The 22,629-nt window shown below is 36.2% G+C and overlaps 2 protein-coding genes across 6 annotated transcripts in view; one reads left to right on the top strand and one right to left on the bottom strand.

The window, feature by feature from the left end:
- LOC106071779 (zwei Ig domain protein zig-8-like) overlaps positions 1 to 22,629 on the bottom strand; it is a 247,733-nt gene that overhangs the window by 177,789 nt on the left and 47,315 nt on the right. The gene's annotated exons all lie outside the window — the stretch shown is intronic.
- On the top strand, positions 13,239 to 19,132 carry LOC129923805 (uncharacterized). The gene is made up of 2 exons (XM_056016874.1): positions 13,239 to 13,734; positions 18,990 to 19,132. Exons 1-2 carry the CDS (start codon positions 13,239 to 13,241, stop codon positions 19,130 to 19,132), a joined length of 639 nt encoding a protein of 212 aa, XP_055872849.1.

Genomic DNA, 22,629 nt, shown 5'->3' with positions numbered 1-22,629 from the left:
CTATTCGCATGACGTCACTTCAAATGAATTTTAAACCAGTCCAATTTGACCGGCCAAGCATGGAAATTAATGATGCGTTTTGTTTCGCCCGACATCTGATGAGCCTCCTGCGTCGAAAATGGTAATTGTACTTTGGGGTTGTAAACCGAGATGTTACAATCACCAATACACCTACAGAATGTTTAAACCATCATTAATAATACCGCTTGACATGCTCAGATCTTGCGCTTTCTTCCTTGAAAGAGAACGGTTCCCATCCATCATTGCGTTTAATATCGCGATTCATCCCACACCTTTTTTGTTGTAAAAGCAAATCCTGTAAATGAGTTCCATTATTTAAGATCACCCTTAAAGTTATAAGAGCGTTATCAAAAACCAGGCGTCTACGTTCGCTTAATTAAGCACCTCATTGAGTGCCAAGTTAGCAGACACATCTTTCAACTAAAATACCTCAGTATCCAACAAAAGAGGGTCATAAAAGCATAAGACAAGCAGGGATGTCCATCAACCGCACATAAAATTATTCGTGTATCAAAGAACACGATACCGCTTACATTAATGCCGGGCTTTATCTTTCTTTAGGAAGCTGGTGGAGATGATACATCAGCTGGAGCAACATGGTTTGATGTCACGGGGTACAACGATGGACGATCTTAGAACAATCGATAATAACGAAGTAGACAAGCAAGCATGAAGCTTCAGTTCTGACATCGTTTGATGAAAGTAATTAGCTAGTGGCTCATTAGTCTTCTTTGTTGTAACATTTTTTTTTTAACTAAAACTTTTGAGCCTGGTCAGGTAGTATAATATAAACAGAGAATATTTAGATCTCGTGATCAGTTCATAAAAAAAAACAAGGAAACTGTTTACAATTTTTTTTAACAAGCTTATCAGAGGGTATATATCTCTCAATACTGCAAGATGTAACCCTTACTTTCTATATAAGACAACATCAATTAATTAATTACCACTACTGATTAACTTATTTGTTGTTGTTGTTTTGTTTGTTTATTGATTCATGTCTTGTCAACGAATAACTGTATGGAAAGTGGGAGAACAAATGTGTACAAAATATTTACCAGACAGGCAGACAGACGGATAGACAGACAGACGGACGGACAGACAGACAGATAGACAGACAGACAGACTGAGTGAGTTAATAAAACTTTTTTGTAATAAAAGCCATTCAAGTCGAGATTTCTCACCACTTTCTAATCAATGAAAAAAGAAAGAAATCAAACTCCTAACAAATATGAGTGCACAATGTGAGGAATGAAATAGTTGTCCGTTGATGTTTTCTTTCACACATTTAGGATGTTCCATCAGAATTGAAGATTATTTCCTACCAGCCTAAACCTCCCGCATGACGGCGGGAATGTATCGGAAAGGGTTCAAAGCCGGGACGACTGTTCACAGCAAATACATCTCGACCAGGCAGTCATAGAAAAGGGGGGGGGGATGAGATAAGCAACGTACATCAGAAGGAGAGAGAGAGATAGAAAGAGAGGGAGAGAGAGAGAGAGAGAGAATGTAAGGAGAAAGCATTGTTGAGAACATTGAGGATTTGAATATCTAATACGCCATTGACTCGAGAATAATGAAGTGAAGAATGTATTTATCCTCGTTATCCGCAAGCTGTCGGCATGTCTCTTTTATTTGACGATATTCAGAATATGTATCACTAAATACACCACACATCCATAGATATTCATCCCTCACTCTTTTTTTTTGTCTCCAGTTCTTGATCTCGTCTGGCCAAAGAGAGCCTCTAAACAACTTTCCGTTTATTGACTTTTTTTTAAAACTTAATTTCTCTTTTCACCCACTCCAGCCCCTCCAAGGCACTCCAGGAATCTCCAGATTCTTCCCGTCTACTTCAGTGATTGCTAAGCTATTGAAACTGCATGAGTTGCATTGGAATAGCGAGTCTAGGATCTCGGGACGACCTTTATAAAAACAGAAAAAGAAGCGTTATCTTCCACATAGAATTTATTGTATTTTTATTATAGACTATAAGAAGCCGGGTGTGACGTAAGAAATTCAGAAAATTTCCTAAACTGCAAGGTGACAAGATGGCCGCTTTTAGCTCTCTCTCTCTAGCGGGATATAGATCTAGATCTTAGAAACGAAAATCATTAGGATGGAGATGTTAGTAGAGGAAGACCAAGCATAGCTTTTCTTAAAAATGTCTAGTTTTTTACAAAAATGACTCAGAAGCTGATGACAGTCATTAAATTATGTGATTGTGTATTCTCCATGAGTTTAACCCCTACATAAACATACAAACACTCATGCTAAGTACTATAGAAGCACACACATAAACAGCATGAACATACCAACACTCATGCTAAGTACTATAGAAGCATACACATAAACAGCATGAAAATACAAACACTCATGCTAAGTACTATAGAAGCATACATGTAAACAACATGAACATACAAACACTCATGCTAAGTACTATAGAAGCATACACATAAACAACATGAACATACAAACACTCATGCTAAGTACTATAGAAGCATACTCGTAAACAACATGAACATACAAACACTCATGCTAAGTACTATAGAAGCATACACGTAAACAGCATAGATTAGTCATTGATTATCGGTCCCGCTCTTACAATTGCTCTGCTGTATACAACGAAGCTTTGGTCACAGCATTGGAGGCAAGGACATTTAATATTCATACGTTCGTTGTGCTTGAGTTGAGAGAAAGGTAGATATGGAATTAACTGTTTTATAATAACTGGGAGTCCAAATATGACTCGAAAGTGGATACAAATAAAAAGTATCTTTATCATCATTATCATCATTATCATCATGTGTCTTTTGTGTTGCTCGTGTACAAACACGTCACTCTCCACTGTCTCTTGCTATTTCTTGAAGTGCTTCCCAGCTCTTTCCAATCCTTCAGCTTCTAGGGCACTGCCTCGAAATGTTTTTTTTTTGGTCTCTTCCTCTGCGTCTCGTGTCCTGGAGAAACTTCTGACGTAAAGTCTAGCCGAGACCTCATTATAGTAGGCCTGAACACTGAGCTGAGACGTCACAACCTGTGTGCGCGAGACCAATAGCTCGTTTCCGCGTCGTACAACGAGCTGTTGGTCTCCACTGCCCACAGGTTGTGACGCTGCAGATCAGTGTTCAGGCTTTCTATGACGATTGATTCTGGTCTAGCTCTGTTGTTGGCATTTTTTTTAGGGTGTGATCAATCCTTCTTCATTGCGTTTCTATAGATATACCTAAAGTTGTACTTATATACTCCCCTTCCCTATTATGCCTACAATGTGCAATGTACAATGTGTCTTATGACGACAATGGCACATCTCGCAGAGCAATTCAAATAATGGTTATGGAGCCATATTTCCAAGAGACATTTTCGTCCGAGTAACTCAAGCGTGAAAGTTACGTCTGTGTGTTGGAGGAGCAAGTCGTTTTCTGTTTGACTCATTTCTGCATTTTGTCAGCCGAGATCCTTGCTACCTTGCTGGCCTTTGCTTGCCGTGCGACCAGATAGTGCAGTCTACAGCTTTGTTTTTCCAAACATTTGAAAGTTAAAGACACAAATCTAGGCACATCTAAAGCTAATAGAGTTGAATAGATGTTTTAGATGTTTTAGATGTTTATTTCGGGAACAATGAAACTATGAACAATCCTTTAGGCCACTATAACATATTAGATAACGCAAGACAGAGTAGCCAGATGCTCGCGTGGTCTTAAAATCGTAAGAGCAATTTGAAGCTGTATACGATCGTTCCTGTCCTCGGGATGTTTTCTGGTCGTCGCCCTAACATTGCCGCTCCAGACAGGGAGAGAATATTAAATACGTTGGTTATGAAAGCAAAATAAGACTTAGAACATACAACAAATAATAAGTGACCGCCAAGAGGCTCAAACCAACATGAGGGTGCAGCCAAAAAAAAAAAAAGAAAGAAAGAAAGAAAGAAAAAAAAACAAAGCTGAAGTTGTTGGTGCATTCAAAGCATCGACGCATTTAAAATAATACTTAGTGTCTAAAAATAATAATTATTCTATAACGAAATTAAATGTTAATAACAAAAACTATGCAGTTATAATTTGTTTCTATTTTGCTCAGGGCTCTATCCAATAGTAATAGATTAATTGAAACAACCCCTATCCTCCCTGTCCCCAAATAGTTTTCTAGTGAAATGATTGAACTGCCTGACAGATCGATGTGAAAATAAAACTTTAAAGTTGAAATTATAATACTTCGTCTGCGTACCCTTTGTGTGTGTGTGTGTAGATCAACCTCCAACTTTGTATTCGCCCACAGAACACAGGATAGCCCAAAATTGATCAAAGATTTTCTCTCCTGCGTCTCAGACAATTAACATGAAGAGTAGATAAGTGTTAAGTAATATCCCAGATCGTCTTAGTGCGATTACATAGTTGACATCAGCAGCCCAGTTGGGGTATTGGGGGGGGGGGGGAGGAATGGGGAGAGTGCGATTAGCCAGGTAAATAGAGGTCTATTTCGACAAAACTGCCATGATTGATTTCCGTCCAAATACGGAATCGGGGAAACCCGATACTCCTTCTCTTATCAGGGCAAAAATCAAAAGCAAGATTTTTGTTTCTCAAAATGTAAATAATGTAATGTTTGTTGTGTGTGTGGAGGGGTGAGGTTGGTGGGTGGGGGGGCTAGGCTATTTAAGGGAGATTATAATTGTAGTTTGTAACTGGAAAGAGAAAGATGTCAATTACAATAAAGACGTTTGATACTCGACACTTTCATACAGGCGTCATTGTCCTTGAAATATTCTGTGACATTTTATACAGGCGTCATTGTTGTTGAAATATTCTTTGACATTTTATACAGGCGTAATTGTTGTTGAAATATTCTTTGACATTTTATACAGGCGTCATTGTTGTTGAAATATTCTTTGACATTTTATACAGGCGTCATTGTTGTTGAAATATTCTTTGACATTTTATACAGGCGTAATTGTTGTTGAAATATTCTTTGACATTTTATACAGGCGTAATTGTTCTTGAAATATTCTTTGACACTTTATTACAGGCGTAATTGTTCTTGAAATATTCTTTGACATTTTATACAGGCGTAATTGTTCTTGAAATATTCTTTGACACTTTATTACAGGCGTAATTGTTCTTGAAATATTCTTTAACATTTTATACAGGCGTAATTGTTCTTGAAATATTCTTTGACATTTTATACAGGCGTAATTGTTGTTGAAATATTCTTTGACACTTTATTACAGGCGTAATTGTTCTTGAAATATTCTTTAACATTTTATACAGGCGTAATTATTCTTGAAATATTCTTTGACATTTTATACAGGCGTAATTGTTGTTGAAATATTCTTTGACACTTTATTACAGGCGTAATTGTTCTTGAAATATTCTTTAACATTTTATACAGGCGTAATTGTTGTTGAAATATTCTTTAACATTTTATACAGGCTTATTGTCCTTGAAATATTCTTTGACATTTTATACAGGCGTAATTGTTCTTGAAATATTCTTTGACATTTTATACAGGCGTAATTGTTGTTGAAATATTCTTTGACACTTTATTACAGGCGTAATTGTTCTTGAAATATTCTTTAACATTTTATACAGGCGTAATTGTTCTTGAAATATTCTTTGACATTTTATACAGGCGTAATTGTTGTTGAAATATTCTTTGACACTTTATTACAGGCGTAATTGTTCTTGAAATATTCTTTAACATTTTATACAGGCGTAATTGTTCTTGAAATATTCTTTGACATTTTATACAGGCGTAATTGTTGTTGAAATATTCTTTGACACTTTATTACAGGCGTAATTGTTCTTGAAATATTCTTTAACATTTTATACAGGCGTAATTGTTCTTGAAATATTCTTTGACATTTTATACAGGCGTAATTGTTCTTGAAATATTCTTTGACATTTTATACAGGCGTAATTGTTGTTGAAATATTCTTTAACATTTTATACAGGCTTATTGTCCTTGCAATATTCTTTGACATTTTATACAGGCGTAATTGTTCTTGAAATATTCTTTGACATTTTATACAGGCGTAATTGTTGTTGAAATATTCTTTGACATTTTATACAGGCGTAATTGTTCTTGAAATATTCTTTGACATTTTATACAGGCGTAATTGTTCTTGAAATATTCTTTGACATTTTTTACACTCTTATTGTCCATGAAATATTCTGTAACATTTTATACAGGCGTAATTGTTGTTGAAATATTCTTTGACATTTTATACAGGCTTATTGTCCCTGAAATATTCTTTAACATTTTATACAGGCGTAATTGTTCTTGAAATATTCTTTAATATTTGCTTTATTGAATTATTAGTTGTCATGAAACCTAAAACACAATGAAAGTTATTATCGTTTCAAAAATTCAAGAAAAGTATCACATATTGCATCTTAATAAACTTATAATCAAATCATTACAGAATCTACCATTACAATATTATACGCAGACAATATTTCATTGTGATGTAGGCCTATACCCGGGACTATCAACATGACAGTCCAGAGCGCATATCACCAATTTATACTAAAGAGTTGTACAGAGCTACCAGCATGCAAGCCTGCTTCCTGTTTCATTGCATAAACAGCTTGATATCATTTCAATTAGAATAGTCTAATCTCGCAATGCGATCTGCCAATAATTTTGAAGTAAACATTTACTGTGTTAGCTAGTCTGAAGACGGTGGATTGGCCAGATTTTTAACTTCAAATATAAATATTTCCATGTTAAAATGGTTTTGGTTCCTTAATACGTCTAGCCATTTCGAGAAATTATATACTGTATGTTTGAAAAAAAAACAACAATTTAATTCTTCAATTAGAAATAATAAAAAGAATTAACACATAGCCTACTACGTACGTTTTATAATTCAAATTTAATAATAGATTTACAACAGTAGATCTAAAATAAAGACTGAATGGACCATTGTAGAAGCATGTCTGTTCCAATTAAAGTATTCTAGAATGAAGCTTCTAGCAGCGGAAATACAATTTTAAATATTTGTTTATATATATTATCCCCCTTACATTATTTTGTTTTCTGTGTATAAACTCGAAGCTACTAGAAGCCAAAGTGTATATAACAAATATTTACACACTTCTATGGTAACCTTGACATCTAGACCACGTGACAGTCTGTACTAATTCTTTAGATTTGTATGTATTTTGTAAAATACAAACTGTAATGAAGCTGGAAGCTGGAAAGAGACGTGGAAAGGAGTTTTAATGTATAAAATTAACCGGAGAACCTTGTGAATTTAATAGTGATCTCTCTCTCTCTCTCTCTATCTATCCATCCATCCATCCATCCATCTATCTATCTATCTATCTATCTATCTATCTATCTATCTATCTATCTATCTATCTATCTATCTATCTACCTATCTATCTATAAGAGAAACGGATTTTAATTATCGAAAAATGATAGGCTTTGAGGCCCGTCTGTATTGGTTTGGTGAGATTGGAGGAACCACTGTTATTGACTTAGAGCCACTGATATCTGTTTGGGAAGGGAACCACTGCTCTAACAGATGTTCCCGTAAGCTTGTACCGAGAGGTAGAGCCAGTGTTGTTTTCTTCTGCTTGTTTTAGATAGCACGCCACAGGGAGCAAACGAAATGAAAATAGTTTTTTGTTCCCTTAGTAAACTCATTCACATACCGGCGTTGTCCAAGGTAATGGAGTTCAAAGTTCAACTATTTTTCTTTTTTTTTTTTTGGGGGGGGGGTGGGGTTGGGGTTGAATACTTGCGCTATGATGTAGCATTCTTTAAGCTCGGGTTTCTGTAGGATGGGTTTGTTGCCGATACTGCACTTGGGGTTCGATTCTTTATACCGTCTAAGCAGAGCTAACACATTAGCCATTCGACAAGAGGACAACCTAATCATTTGTAACGTATCCATAAATTGGACTTCACAAAAGAGCTTTGAAAAAGAAGTACACTCTCCAGACCTTGCAATTCATCGGGCAGGTTATGTAAATGACATCTTTTTCTAGGACTGACGGTAAACGAGCGGAGCGCAACGACGAAACAGATTTACTTTCCTTAAATAATGTCAGGTAATCATTAGAATAGGATTGATTCAGAGGCGTTCTAAAAATCAAGAAATGCAAACATCCCAGTTTTTTTACATAGAGTCGAACCTTGGACTCCTCGGTACGGAAGTCAAGTGCTTGCAACTCAGCCATGAAGAAAGCAATGCGCTATTCTAAGCTACTCTTTTTTTTTTTTATTTCTCTAATTAAATTAAATTAATTTTTTTTTTACTTTGAAAAATTATAACGGTGAAACTAGAATTTTCCAAGTGCGGCCAACGAGCTAGTACTTTTTTTACCAACAACATGCAGCAACTGTCAAATTTCAAGGAAAATCGTAGAAGACGTTTTCTAGAATCGCATCCACCCAGCCAAGTGTTTTCCCCAGATTTTTGTTTTCTGGAATTGAATAGAGGTGCTGTAAGAAGCTATTTGTAATGGAATTCTTTTTCCAAATAAGAATTTCATTCTCTATAAAACGTATTATTCTCATCCCTTGTTAAAAATGCCTCTATCAAAAAGTCTGTTTAGACCCAGTTCTGTATTGATGAAAGCATACGATTTGTTATGTGGGAACTGTTTCTTATTTTGATTATTTCTTTCCAAGAAGTTATATAATAATATTTCGACAATGTTTATGTGAGACAATAATGTTTTCTTATATGTTAAAGGAAGTCAATACAGTTTCAAGAAGGCGCTGGGCTGATGTAGGATTAGTTAAATTAATTTTCTCCATTGGAAATTTTCACGATAAATGTTAATCACAGACAAGAAAGCGATGGTAAGATAACATCAAAGAATGGACGGGCCTGCCATTGAAAGAAGTTCTGACTAAGGTAAAAACAGAGAGGAATGGCTGTGGACGAATCTTGCATGGTACCCCAACGGTCCAACAGACTAAGGGATAGGTCAAAGTAAAGGTAATCGGCTATTTGCTCAAGTTTTGATTTTTAAGATACGCTATACACTCTTTAGACACTGTCCTATGGACACATGAAGGGTGGATGGCTCTTTAGACACTGTCCTATGGACTAATGAAGGGCGGATGGCTCTTTAGACACTGTCCTATGGACTAAGGAAGGGTGGATGGCTCTTTAGACACTGTCCTATGGACTAATGAAGGGCGGATGGCTCTTTAGACACTGTCCTATGGACTAATGAAGGGTGGATGGCTCTTTAGACACTGTCCTATGGACTAATGAAGGGCGGATGGCTCTTTAGACACTGTCCTATGGACTAATGAAGGGCGGATGGCTCTTTAGACAATGTCCTATGGACTAATGAAGGGCGGATGGCTCTTTAGACACTGTCCTATGGACACATGAAGGGTGGATGGCTCTTTAGACACTGTCCTATGGACTAATGAAGGGCGGATGGCTCTTTAGACACTGTCCTATGGACTAAGGAAGGGTGGATGGCTCTTTAGACTCTGTCCTATGGACTAATGAAGGGCGGATGGCTCTTTAGACACTGTCCTATGGACTAATGAAGGGTGGATGGCTCTTTAGACACTGTCCTATGGACTAATGAAGGGCGGATGGCTCTTTAGACACTGTCCTATGGACTAATGAAGGGCTGATGGCTCTTTAGACACTGTCCTATGGACTAATGAAGGGTGGATGGCTCTTTAGACACTGTCCTATGGACTAATGAAGAGTGGATGGCTCTTTAGACACTGTCCTATAGACAAATGAAGGGTTGATGGCTCTTTAGACACTGTCCTATAGACAAATGAAGGGTTGATGTCTCTTTAGACACTGTCCTATAGACAAATAAAGGGTTGGTGGCTCTTTAGACACTGTCCTATATACTAATGAAGGGTGGATGGCTCTTTAGACACTGTCCTATAGACAAATGAAGGGTTGATGGCTCTTTAGACACTGTCCATTAGACAAAGTTTGAAAGTTTGAAAACAAGAGATAAACTAGACAATGTCTGCCATGTTAAATAGATAAACTTGACAATGTCTGCCATGTTAAAGAGATAAACTAGACAATGTCTAAGATGTTAAAGAGATAAACTAGGCAATGTCTGCCATGTAAAAGAGATAAACTAGACAATGTCTAAGATGTTAAAGAGATAAACTAGACAATGTCTGCCATGTAAAAGAGATAAACTAGACAATGTCTAAGATGTTAAAGATATAAACTAGACAATGTCTGCTATGTTAAAAAGATAAACTAGACATGTCTAAGATGTTAAAAAGATAAACTAGACAATGTCTAAGATGTTAAAGAGATAAACTAGACAATGTCTGCCATGTTAAAGAGATAAAATAGGCAATGTCTGCCATGTTAAAGAGATAAACTAGGCAATGTCTGCCATGTTCAAGAGAGATAAACTAGGCAATGTCTGCCATGTTAAAGAGATAAACTAGGCAATGTCTGCCATGTTAAAGAGATAAACTAGGCAATGTCTACGATGTTAAAGAGATAAACTAGGCAATGTCTGCCATGTTAAAGAGATAAACTAGACAATGTCTACGATGTTAAAGAGATAAACTAGGCAATGTCTGCCATGTTAAAGAGATAAACTAGACAATGTCTGCCATGTTAAAGAGATAAACTAGACAATGTCTACGATGTTAAAGTGATAAACTAGGCAATGTCTACGATGTTAAAGAGATAAACTAGACAATGTCTGCCATGTTAAAGAGATAAACTAGGCAATGTCTGCCATGTTAAAGAGATAAACTAGACAATGTCTAAGATGTTAAAGAGATAAACTAGGCAATGTCTAAGATGTTAAAGAGATAAACTAGACAATGTCTGCCATGTTAAAGAGATAAACTTGGCAATGTCTAAGATGTTAAAGAGATAAACTAGGCAATGTCTACGATGTTTAAGAGATAAACTAGACAATGTCTGCCATGTTAAAGAGATAAACTAGGCAATGTCTGCCATGTTAAAGAGATAAACTAGGCAATGTCTGCCATGTTAAAGAGATAAACTAGGCAATGTCTGCCATGTTAAAGAGATCAACTAGGCAATGTCTGCCATATTAAAGAGATAAACTAGGCAATGTCTAAGATGTTAAAGAGATAAACTAGGCAATGTCTGCCATGTTAAAGAGATAAACTAGACAATGTCTACGATGTTAAAGAGATAAACTAGTCAATGTCTGCCATGTTAAAGAGATAAACTTGACAATGTCTGCCATGTTAAAAAGATAAACTAGGCAATGTCTACGATGTTAAAGAAATAAACTAGACAATGTCTGCCATGTTAAAGAGATAAACTAGACAATGTCTGCCATGTTAAAGAGATAAACTAGGCAATGTCTAAGATGTTAAAGAGATAAACTAGGCAATGTCTACGATGTTAAAGAGATAAACTAGACAATGTCTACGATGTTAAAGAGATAAACTAGACAATGTCTGCCATGTTAAAGAAATAAACTAGTCAATGTCTGCCATGTTAAAGAGATCAACTAGGCAATGTCTGCCATATTAAAGAGATAAACTAGACAATGTCTGCCATGTTAAAGAGATAAACTAGGCAATGTCTGCCATGTTAAAGAGATAAACTAGGCAATGTCTGCCATGTTAAAGAGATAAACTTGACAATGTCTGCCATGTTAAAGAGATAAACTAGGCAATGTCTACGATGTTAAAGAAATAAACTAGACATTGTCTGCCATGTTAAAGAGATAAACTAGACAATGTCTGCCATGTTAAAGAGATAAACTAGACAATGTCTGCCATGTTAAAGAGATAAACTAGGCAATGTCTACGATGTTAAAGAAATAAAATAGACAATGTCTGCCATGTTAAAGAGATAAACTAGACAATGTCTGCCATGTTAAAGAGATAAACTAGGCAATGTCTGCCATGTTAAAGAGATAAACTAGACAATGTCTACGATGTTAAAGAGATAAACTAGGCAATGTCTGCCATGTTAAAGAGATAAACTAGACAATGTCTACGATGTTAAAGAGATAAACTAGACAATGTCTGCCATGTTAAAGAGAAAGATTATCGTTGCCAATAAATATCTCATAAATAATAGTTCAGTTTTATTACCGCGCGTTATTTACACATTTATTTTTAAAATTCGAATCTCCCTTAAACTTCTTCCATAGTGATATCATTGTGTACTAAAAGTAAAGAAGATTTGATGTCTGATTCTGCGGTGCAAAAGGTCATGATATACATTTTACAATATATAGCTTATATTCTATATGCTGTTCACCGGATAAACACAATAGTAGCTAGCTATTTATCTGCCATAGCACAAATCTCTAATGGCCACCAGGAAGTTAGTAGATGGTATTATCTCCAAAATAAAGTGATCAACACACTTTTAGTTACACTAGAACAACTCCTATCATAGAGTTCATTATGTTTATTTCTACAACTTAAAAAATAACAAAAAGTAAGATATGACTCATTGACCTGAATGAATGCCTGCATGAAATATTACACGAGGGAGGTGACGCCCCTGGTTACTGGGTTGACTTATGATAATGGCATCATGTTGCTAGATATTTGGATATAGAATCAATAAAAGCAAATATAACTCTTCCAGCGGGTAGAATCATTAATTGTCTGCGCCGCCTACTAATTATGTTGGTTGTTTGGCTGAGCCAAACACAATACATCGAGCCACCAGAGAGATCTATTCTATAGTCCAGTCTGCTGGTCAATCGAGAGGAGGAGAAGAAAGGGCGAGAAAGGAAGGGGAAAAAATGAGGACAAGTTTTTATCATTCAGTACATTTGGTCAATGAAACACCGGATATTGCAGCGGACATTTCTCTGATGCTGTGAGTACGGAGACTAGGGCGGTGTACGGGAAGGAAAATAGGCCCAAGTTATTTAATGATCTATCTTGTACTCGACCAAGCTATATGAGTCAATATGCCTCTTTCATCACTCATCTAAAGTGAAGTCGCTGAGCAAATCACTTTCCATTTCTGCAGTTTTTGGTAAAATAATCGAAAGTATTTAGTATTAAAGACAATGTTTTATTTCATTCACTGTAAATGTGTTACGAGAGAGCTCCTAAATGTTTTGTAGTTATATGTAAAATAAAATATTTCTATTTTCTGTAATTATTGGGCCATTCAAAGTTTTAAATGTAAAATCAATAGTCTTGTAATTTTTTATTATTATTTTTTCGAGAAATGCCACAGGTCAGTCATTTAGTTGTATACGTTGTGTTTGGATGAAGGTAGCTGCTACTTTTATATGGATGAAGGTAGCTGCTACTTTTATATGGATGAAGGTAGCTGCTACTTTTATATGGATGAAGATAGCTGCTACTTTTATATGGATGAAGGTGGCTGCTACTTTTATATGGATGAAGGTAGCTGCTACTTTTATATGGATGAAGGTAGCTGCTACTTTTATATGGATGAAGATAGCTGCTACTTTTATATGGATGAAGGTAGCTGCTACTTTTATATGGATGAAGGTGGCTGCTACTTTTATATGGATGAAGGTAGCTGCTACTTTTATATGGATGAAGGTAGCTGCTACTTTTATATGGATGAAGGTAGCTGCTACTTTTATATGGATGAAGGTAGCTACTACTTTTATATGGATGAAGGTAGCTGCTACTTTTTTATGGATGAAGGTAGCTGCTACTTTTTTATGGATGAAGGTAGCTGCTACTTTTTTATGGATGAAGGTAGCTGCTACTTTATTATGGATGAAGGTAGCTGCTACTTTTTTATGGATGAAGGTAGCTGCTACTTTTATATTAATGACAAAAACCATGTCCATAGAAATTTTTTATTTTTGGTTTCGCAGACAGCTCATTTTAACCACTGTAGTAATAATCTCTTATGTATGCAAATCAACTTTGTGAGCTTTCTTTCATAATATTTGATATACAAATAAGATGACTGAAATATATGGAGTAGGGTATGTATACTAAATGGAATGTTCTGTTACTTCAACTTTAGTCACCTCAAAGAGTTAGTTGAAGTTGGATATCAATATAGTTCACAATATTAACAGAACAAAATCTTCTAATAAGGAATATCCTGCATGCCAATCAAACGAACCAACAGCAAAGTAAATAAATAAATACTGAAAGGCAATTAATAAAGTATTAGTGTGTTAAAATTAATAAATAATGTTCAAATTATTTCACATACATTTTATACTTAAATTTGCTTAGTGCAATTTGAGTAATAAGTCAGTATTCAATAAAATAATTATGTCGTGTACAAAATTAGAATTTTCCATTTAGTAACCAGATATAGAGATAAAAACAATTATAATTTTTATGCTATGAAGGTTAACTTTTAAACTTTTCAGAATACAAAACTAATTGAAACCACAGACACCGTTGTCACTGAACACAATGGAATGTTACCTTCAACTACAATTCCCAAACCCCTTCAGAGAAACTGTCCTCTTCAGTAGTTCAATTTATTCCAGGCGGTCCAGCCTCTGAGATCTAGGGACGAGATAGACAGGTCTAACTCTAGGAGGTCGAGAGGTCATCTTAGTTCAATAGCTCTGTTCCATCATGGTCATTCAGGATCGTGTAGTGTGAGCTAATCCTCTCCCCCCCCCCTCCCCTTCCACCCCATTCATATCTTGCTAGCCAAAGTCTCATTTACTTGCGGCCCCTTCTCAATGGACACGGAAATAGTGGCCAGTGATTTGATTCTTACCTTGTAACGTCTACCGCATCCATACTGCCGATCTGACATTGCCAGGCCGTGAGAATACAAAGAAATTATAGGCTAGATTTTTGTTTTTGCAGCGAAAACTTAAACTTAGCGTCAAAAGCAGAAAAAAACATTTAGAAAATAAATAAAATTGATTAATGAAAGACTTGTCCAATACCAAGCCAGTTGTGGGCTGAGACAGCAATGATTATGTCTCTAGGCCTTAATTTTTAAAGCTGGTCCTGACGAGCTTTACCTATAGAATGGTCAACTATGTCTTCCCTGTGCCTGCAACAACTGCTGTACAAAGATCAATATTGCTTTACCTGTGTCTGCAACAACTGCACAATGAAAAAACAACAACTGATTTACGCATGCCTGCAACAACTTCTCAACGGCAAACTGTCTCGTCCAAACCTACAACTACACTACTACTTCCTCAATCATTACTCTGTTGATTATTAATCTTTATACAATTTCAAAGTAGCCTAAGACATTCAATGAAGCTAATGGCTGGATAGGACATCAAACGAGATAAAGAGTTAAGTCAAGAACTATCTTCGAGCCACAATTCCAGTTCACATTAAGCTAAATCCACTCCACCCCCACCCCCCAGTTACTCGAAAAAACAACTTTATCCCTCCTATAGTGTCTACTCGTGTATTGGAAATCACATTTTGTTGGTGTTTCAAATCCTTTGTAATGTTTCATTCAATGACAAAGACGCCTTCCCATTCTGACGTATTTTAATCTACAAGAAACTAAAATCTCATGTATGTTCTTATACACACATCATCATCATCATCCTAAAATATTGTTTCTGACCTCATACAATCCACCTATAAAACTACATACAGTCTGTCTATTGACTCTATTATACTGCAGTAGGTCTACTTTCGTACCTCGGTATGCATATCATAATAATCATAATACAGTCTGTCCATCATGTCAGTGCCTGTCCAACTACCACGTTAGGTTTATCTTTATAAATCTGTCTATCCTAACCTATTTGAATGTTATGTTTATCTTTATAAATCTGTCTATCCTAACCTATTTGAATGTAATGTTTATCTTTATAAATCTGTCTATCCTAACCTATTTGAATGTTATGTTTATCTTTATAAACCTGTCTATCCTAACCTATTTGAATGTTATGTTTATCTTTATAAATCTGTCTATCCTAACCTATTTGAATGTTATGTTTATCTTTATAAATCTGTCTATCCTAACCTATTTGAATGTTATGTTTATCTTTATAAATCTGTCTATCCTAACCTATTTGAATGTTATGTTTATCTTTATAAATCTGTCTATCCTAACCTATTTGAATGTTATGTTTATCTTTATAAATCTGTCTATCCTAACCTATTTGAATGTTATGTTTATCTTTATAAATCTGTCTATCCTAACCTATTTGAATGTTATGTTTATCTTTATAAATCTGTCTATCCTAACCTATTTGAATGGCCCCCTTCAACAATGTCGAATGTCTAACAAATGAAAACAAAACCTCCTCCTGACCATTTCATGCACACATCCATTGCTAGAGGGGCGCCTTTATTATGAAGTATGCCTTGGACATTCAGCCATCACGCAATCATGATTGGCAAGAGATTACACCAACGGCAATCTAGATGAGTGGAGAGGGGGGGGGGGTGGAGGGAGAACTCCCACGTGCATTTACTTTAGAGAGTTCTACCTTTTTTTTTTTTCATTTTGTATTTTCCTACATTCGAAGGTTCTCACATCTTAAACCATTCACTCATTCTAACAATAAATTAGTAATTGCATCTTTATGTATGCGTTTGTATATCTATCTATCTATCTATCTATCTATCTATCTATCTATCTATCTATCTATCTATCTGTCTATCTATCTATCTATCTATCTATCTATCTATCTATCTATCTATCTATCTATCTATCTATCTATCTATCTACTGTCAATACCGGCGTTCGCAAGGACATCGCTGTACAGAGGGACTTCTTATGGTCCGGCAGTTACGCTGGGTAGGGCACGTATCCCGCATGGGAGACGAACGTATGCCAAAGGCAGTCTTTTTTGGTGAGCTAAAAGGTGGTCGACGTAACAGAGGCGCCCCACGGAAACGCTTCAAACACCATCTTAGGCGTCAACTTTCCTTAGCTGACATAGAAGAGAGCACCTGGTTGCATGCGACCTCAGAACGAGACAGCTGGAGGTCACTCAGGAAAGCCGCGGGATACACATTTGAGACCAAAGGAAAATCCGCTGCCGAGGACAAACGCAGACGGCCAAAAGAAAATCTAAATCGACCACCTGCGGACAATGGTTATGTTTGCCCTGGATGTGGCAAAATATGTAGGTTACAGCTAGGGCTGCGTAGCCACCGGAAATACTGCATTCGTCATTAATCTTAGGACTCGAAGACAAGCCTTATTATTAAATATGTAACTAGATCTATTACCTGATTAATCTACAAAAATATTGTTGAAGTAAGCAAAGTATAATGTGTCTTATTTTTTTTTACTTCCTACTCTGTCTGTCTATCTATCTATCTATCTATCTATCTATCTATCTATCTATCTATCTATCTATCTATCTATCTATCTATCTATATAAAGTGCTATTTTGTGACGGTACGCACCGGTAAGGCCAAGAGGCACCTTTTTCAAAGTGGGAAAAAAATTATTACTTTTCTTGAATTCTAACGTTGAGGCCTTTTATTAATGTAGTTAAAAGTTAGGTCTTCCATCACTGAGTACCGGCAGCTAGTATTTTATACACAAAAACAACAACGGGTAAATATATATATCGAAAATAAATACATATAAAGGGCAATGTCTTCCATTACGTAGATTAAGGATGAGTGCAGTGCTTCACATGACAACAGAAACCCAGTTGCATATTTTTCCGAATCTCGGGCAGACAAAACCGTTGTCCGCCGGAAGTCTATTTAACCATATAGTATAGATTGTTGTACGTAATAGCTTAAGATCCATGATGAAGAAATTTTGTTAAATGATTTACTTTATTATATTTGTGAATTCATAAAATTGATTAATCGCAAAAGTAAAGTACCCAATTGAATTTTAACATTTGATATAAAGTATTATTATTATTGCAACTATGTTTATTGTATTCAGTGTGTTGCTCACATCAACAAAGTGTCTTTAAATATTACAAATATAGATATCATGGGCGTAGCCAGAATTTCGTTTTCGGGGGGTTGTGGGGATTTTTCTCACTCCCCCCCCCCCCTTCTGGCTACTGTCATGATAGATTTTTACAATACCAGCCATGTGAGCTATCAACTACTGAAATTCTACTGGCTGCCACAGCTAATGTCCTATTTTGAGATTTGCTATTCCAATGGACTATCTTCATTTCATTATTCTACCTCATTATCGGCAAATGCCCCTTCCCTCCACATGATCAAATGCACAGCAGGCCCCAAATGAATCATATAATTAGTATTTTACATTTGATCCAATGGGCTGGAGAGATGAAGTGTGTGTGCTGGTAAAGTGAAATGTTCTGTGCCAGAGTGCTGTTAAAACAATGATGGAAAGTGGAATAGGATTTAGATATAGAATGATTAAAGCAAATAGTTTTTATTTATTTTTATCTATCTATCTATCTATCTATCTATCTATCTATCTATCTATCTATCTATCTATCTATCTATCTGTCTATCTATCTATCTATCTATCTATCTATCTATCTATCTATCTATCTATATATCTATATATCTATCTATCTAACCCTAAACCCTTCCCCCCTGGCTACGCCTATGGTATGTATGTATTTAGGTGACCCGACATGTATGTATGTATTGGCAAATGCTGCCTCTTTCTTTATTACACATGTTTTGAGCTTCGACGTTTTCCCCTCTGGAATGAATAGTGTGCTGTATTGTAAGACAACACTTCAATATCGACCTTGTCCCATTCTTATTTACTTGAACCTTTTCTTTGTCTTCTGCTCTTCTCGCTATGAGATCAAGGGAGTTATGAAGCTCAGTACGCAGGGAAACCTTTTGGTGCTGGAGGAACTTGCAGGCTCCCCCTTGCTGGATAGAGGGAAACCTGCTGCCTCTTTAATACTATCTCCCGAAAGAACCTTTCCTGGTATAGTAAACACTTAACACTTATCTACCAAATACTACTTGGTAAAAGAAAAGAACTAAATGTGTAGTTTTAATGAACAGTTAATATGTAAATTTGTATTCTCAACATATTGTAAATATTTATGCAAAATATAGCCGAAACATTTTGTAAAAATTTTGTCTTATGTTGTTGTATTTTTTTCATTGCATTCTGAAATGTCTCCCAGCCCACACTGTGAGACCCTTAAGTGATCCCCAAGATGTGAGACCCTACAGCGCTCGCCAAGATGTAAAAGCCTACAGTGCTCCCCAAGATGTGACAGTCTACAGCGCCCCCCAAGATGTGAGAGTCTACAAGGTCTACAGCTAGCTACGAGGGGTTGCAAAATGCTTTTCGTTAAGGGTGGTGATACCGGCAAAAGTTTGAGAAACACTGGTGTATGTGTTTGTAGTTATTTATATGTATAAGTGTGTATGTGTTTATAAAAAAACATTGTACGCTAGCACATATATGTGTAGAAGAAAGGGTATAGATGGAACGGGGAGGGAAAGAGGCAGGTCTAATGGGAGCAGACAAACACTTTAGAAACCTGTCCATCATTTGCAATGTCAAGGTCAGATATTGTTGGTCGATGTCAAATTTGAACATGTCTTGGGTGCATACGCCATAGTCGATGAAATTTTTACTAAGAGCTCTATTATAACATTATCCTCAATGAATGTTGCGAGTTATTGAAAGTTGAAGTTAAGGTTTGAAAAATGGATTAAGACGAAACTCACAAACTTGTCTGTAGCTTCATAGCTTTTGGCTTATTTTAAGTATCGTATTGTGTTATCTTAGCTCAAGTCTCCTGAAATACGCTACGAGAATGCAGCAAGTAGTTTTCTAGCTCGAAACCAGTGTGCATAATAATAAAATAATAATATTCGTAATAAGGCATAGTGGACACTGTTTAAGGGACTACAATGAATTTTGTTTATCCCTAACGAAGCTCATATAATAATAATAATTATAAACTTTGTGAAATTAGTTGTACGATTGTGCATTACAAATAATTAATACATAACTAGAGCTAACAATTATGCGTTAGCACAGACAATATACGTTCATATTCCAGTATCTCTTCAACATTGCATGTGAGATATACATTATACAACAGGAAGTCATGAGTTTGATCAACGATTTAATTGGCAAAGGAACAAAAGAGTTATGTCAACTTGTATTGTTGTGATCGATGTCTTATGTCTCCTTTGTGAAGGTAGAATGTTAAAATAATAAACCAGAATGTATTTTTTGTTATACTAAAAGATTTTATTGCTTTTTTGGCAATGGTTTGTCTCAAGTAGGTATCCAAGTGCGGTTTAATTGTTGTTTTTTTTTGCTTATTATCTTATTAGTAGTACTTAGAATTTGATAATAAAGTGTTAAGGGTAGGGTAGGAGGACATGTTTCTTAGTAGCCTAAATCTATATTATCCTTTTGTGATTTGTTGATGTCATCTGTTTTTGCAGTGATATTTAATTTATGGTCTAACACAGTTCCAAAGTGTATAATACACAACCTGCCACCGATCCTTAGGGAAATCTCATATTGTACTCCCACCTCGTTTTATGTCCTAGGTGACACACATTCTCGTCCATCAGTCCAAGCTTATACTAAAAATATTAAACCCTACGGGCGTCCTCTACAAAAGCATAGGCCTGGTATGTAACTTCACATTCCGAGCTCCAGAGGCTTCCTTAGCAGTGCGCGTGTTCCTGGGCGAGTGTCATGTTAGGGCCACGAATAGTTGTACGATGGGCTGACGGTGACAAAAGATTCTTTTTATCGCGGGACGCCCGTAAAGCCCCACTCGACCGGACACCACCTAAGGCCGCCACTGCGAGCTCCAATAAGTCTCTGGCCAGCCACATGCCAGGTCACATAACACATCCACTCCCTGGACGACAAACATTATTATCATCGACTACAATGGATGAACTACTGTATTGTAAATGTCTGTATTTGCCAGACACACGCTACATTTGTAGTAACGAAAAAAAAACATTTATAAGGTACTTTATATTTATTAGTACATGCTAGTAATGTGTTATTATGTTTTGTTGTTTTGTGGGTACTTTTAGAATAATTTAACCGTTCATTATTCATACAATGCACAACCAACTGTTCAGCGTCCCTCTCTAGAATCTCTCTGAAGCCACAACGTTTTCCCTATCACAATATGTTCAGAAATCTATCAGGCGAAGGCAATAATTTTGTGCTTCATTAGCTCGCATCAGGGTGTGACGTTGATAGGGTCCAACCTGGACGAATGGTTTTACCATTTCCTTCATGGCGAACACCATCAACACAGAGGCCTCGGTAAACATTAAGCCAACATTAGGGTAAACAAAGAAGTGCTCCATAACTGTCGGCTAATAGCTTGTGTTCAGCTTGCGGCTAGGTATTTGTAGTTACTTATTTTTGGTTGTCTTTTTTATGGCTTGGTTTTGTTTTTCAGACGTGTTAGGTAAGTATGATTTGATGATATTTTGGGGTTTGTTTTTGTTTTCAAGTAACTTTGGAATGCAAGAGAAAAATATTTAATAATAAAAAGTTTTAGTTTAATGGATCATCTTAATGTGTTTGGAACAAACATTTTACAAACACTAAATAGCAGCGCCGGACTTAACCACTGTGACCAAGAAGTCATGGAAAGAGAAGAAGTAATCTCCTATGTATATTCACCCGTCACTAAATAGAAAGGCCGGACTTAACCATTGTGGGGTCCTATGCGAAACGCATTTCGCGGGCCAAGTTTGGGTAGGGAAGCGGATAATAAGTGAAAATTAAGAGTTTGTATTAGAAAATAAATTCGTCTGTATATTTTATTCATTCTTTACTACGTATAGACTTACTTTACGAGCCTTGCGTGTAGCGAAGTCATACAGTCTATCATAAAAATTATATTTCCTACATAGATCACGCTCATAAGCATGAATTATCAATTGTTTCAATCTATCTTTGAGAATTGTTGACCTCAAGTAATTTTTCATTAGTTTGAGGCGCGAGAAGCTTCTTTCATCAGATTACACAATTACGGCTAATGCATAATGCCGTTTTTTATTTATCGCGCGTAGGATTGGCGTTTTCCATATTGAATGACACCCTAAAATGACAATATTTGTCTATATATTTACGTATATTTTAAGGACTTTTTCGTATATTTTGCAATTTCGGGAGATTGCTCCTTGTAAATCGACAGGTGGGCGCAGTTTTAAGTTATAAAATGGTTTAATTTAATAATTTATACACCTTGAATTAGCGCGGGTCCTATAAAAGTGCTGGTCCTATGAAAGTGCGGGGCCCACTACGGTCGCATAGGTTGCAGTGCCCTAAGGCCGGCCCTGCAAAATAGCGGCGTATGCTACGCCGCCGGTCGACTAGTTAAATATAAAAATGGTTGCTATGACGGGAAAACAAACGCCTATTTGCTCATGTGCCTACTGTAGAATAAACTTTATGTAAAAAAAAAAAAAAAAAAAACACCCAAAAGAAAGGGAAAGAACTGTGGCGACATGTAAAACTAAGAAGTCGAAATAAAACGAAACAAAAAAAACTTTAAAATGTTGGCAGACGAAAGGTTTGCTGAATACCCCTGTGGGACTGTTACGATATGCGCTGAGAATCCTCAGCGCCATGGAGATGTTTTATTTAGTAGACAAAGTGAAATGCCAGAACAATCTATTCTCTGGTTCACAAAGAAATAAAAACAAAATGTATACCGAGACATTAGGCCAGAAAGAGACGACCCTTACCCTAACCCTTACCCTAACCCTTACCCCCAACCCTTACCCTAAAAATAAAGAGTCTGTTCAGATTTCCTA

This window comes from Biomphalaria glabrata, chromosome 1 (genome assembly GCF_947242115.1).
Source record: "Biomphalaria glabrata chromosome 1, xgBioGlab47.1, whole genome shotgun sequence".
Lineage (NCBI taxonomy): Eukaryota > Metazoa > Mollusca > Gastropoda > Planorbidae > Biomphalaria > Biomphalaria glabrata.
Note: the sequence above shows the minus strand (reverse complement) of the source record. Positions and strands in the feature narration are given on the sequence as shown.

What these genes read in the sequence shown, in the direction of transcription:
- LOC129923805 (XM_056016874.1), top strand. Translation starts at nt 13,239, where the DNA reads ATGGATGAAGGTAGCTGCTACTTTTATATGGATGAAGGTAGCTGCTAC. An exon ending in CTACTTTTTTATGGATGAAG is followed by an intron (nt 13,735 to 18,989) that starts GTAGCTGCTACT and finishes AATGTCTCCCAG; the next exon opens with CCCACACTGTGAGACCCTTA.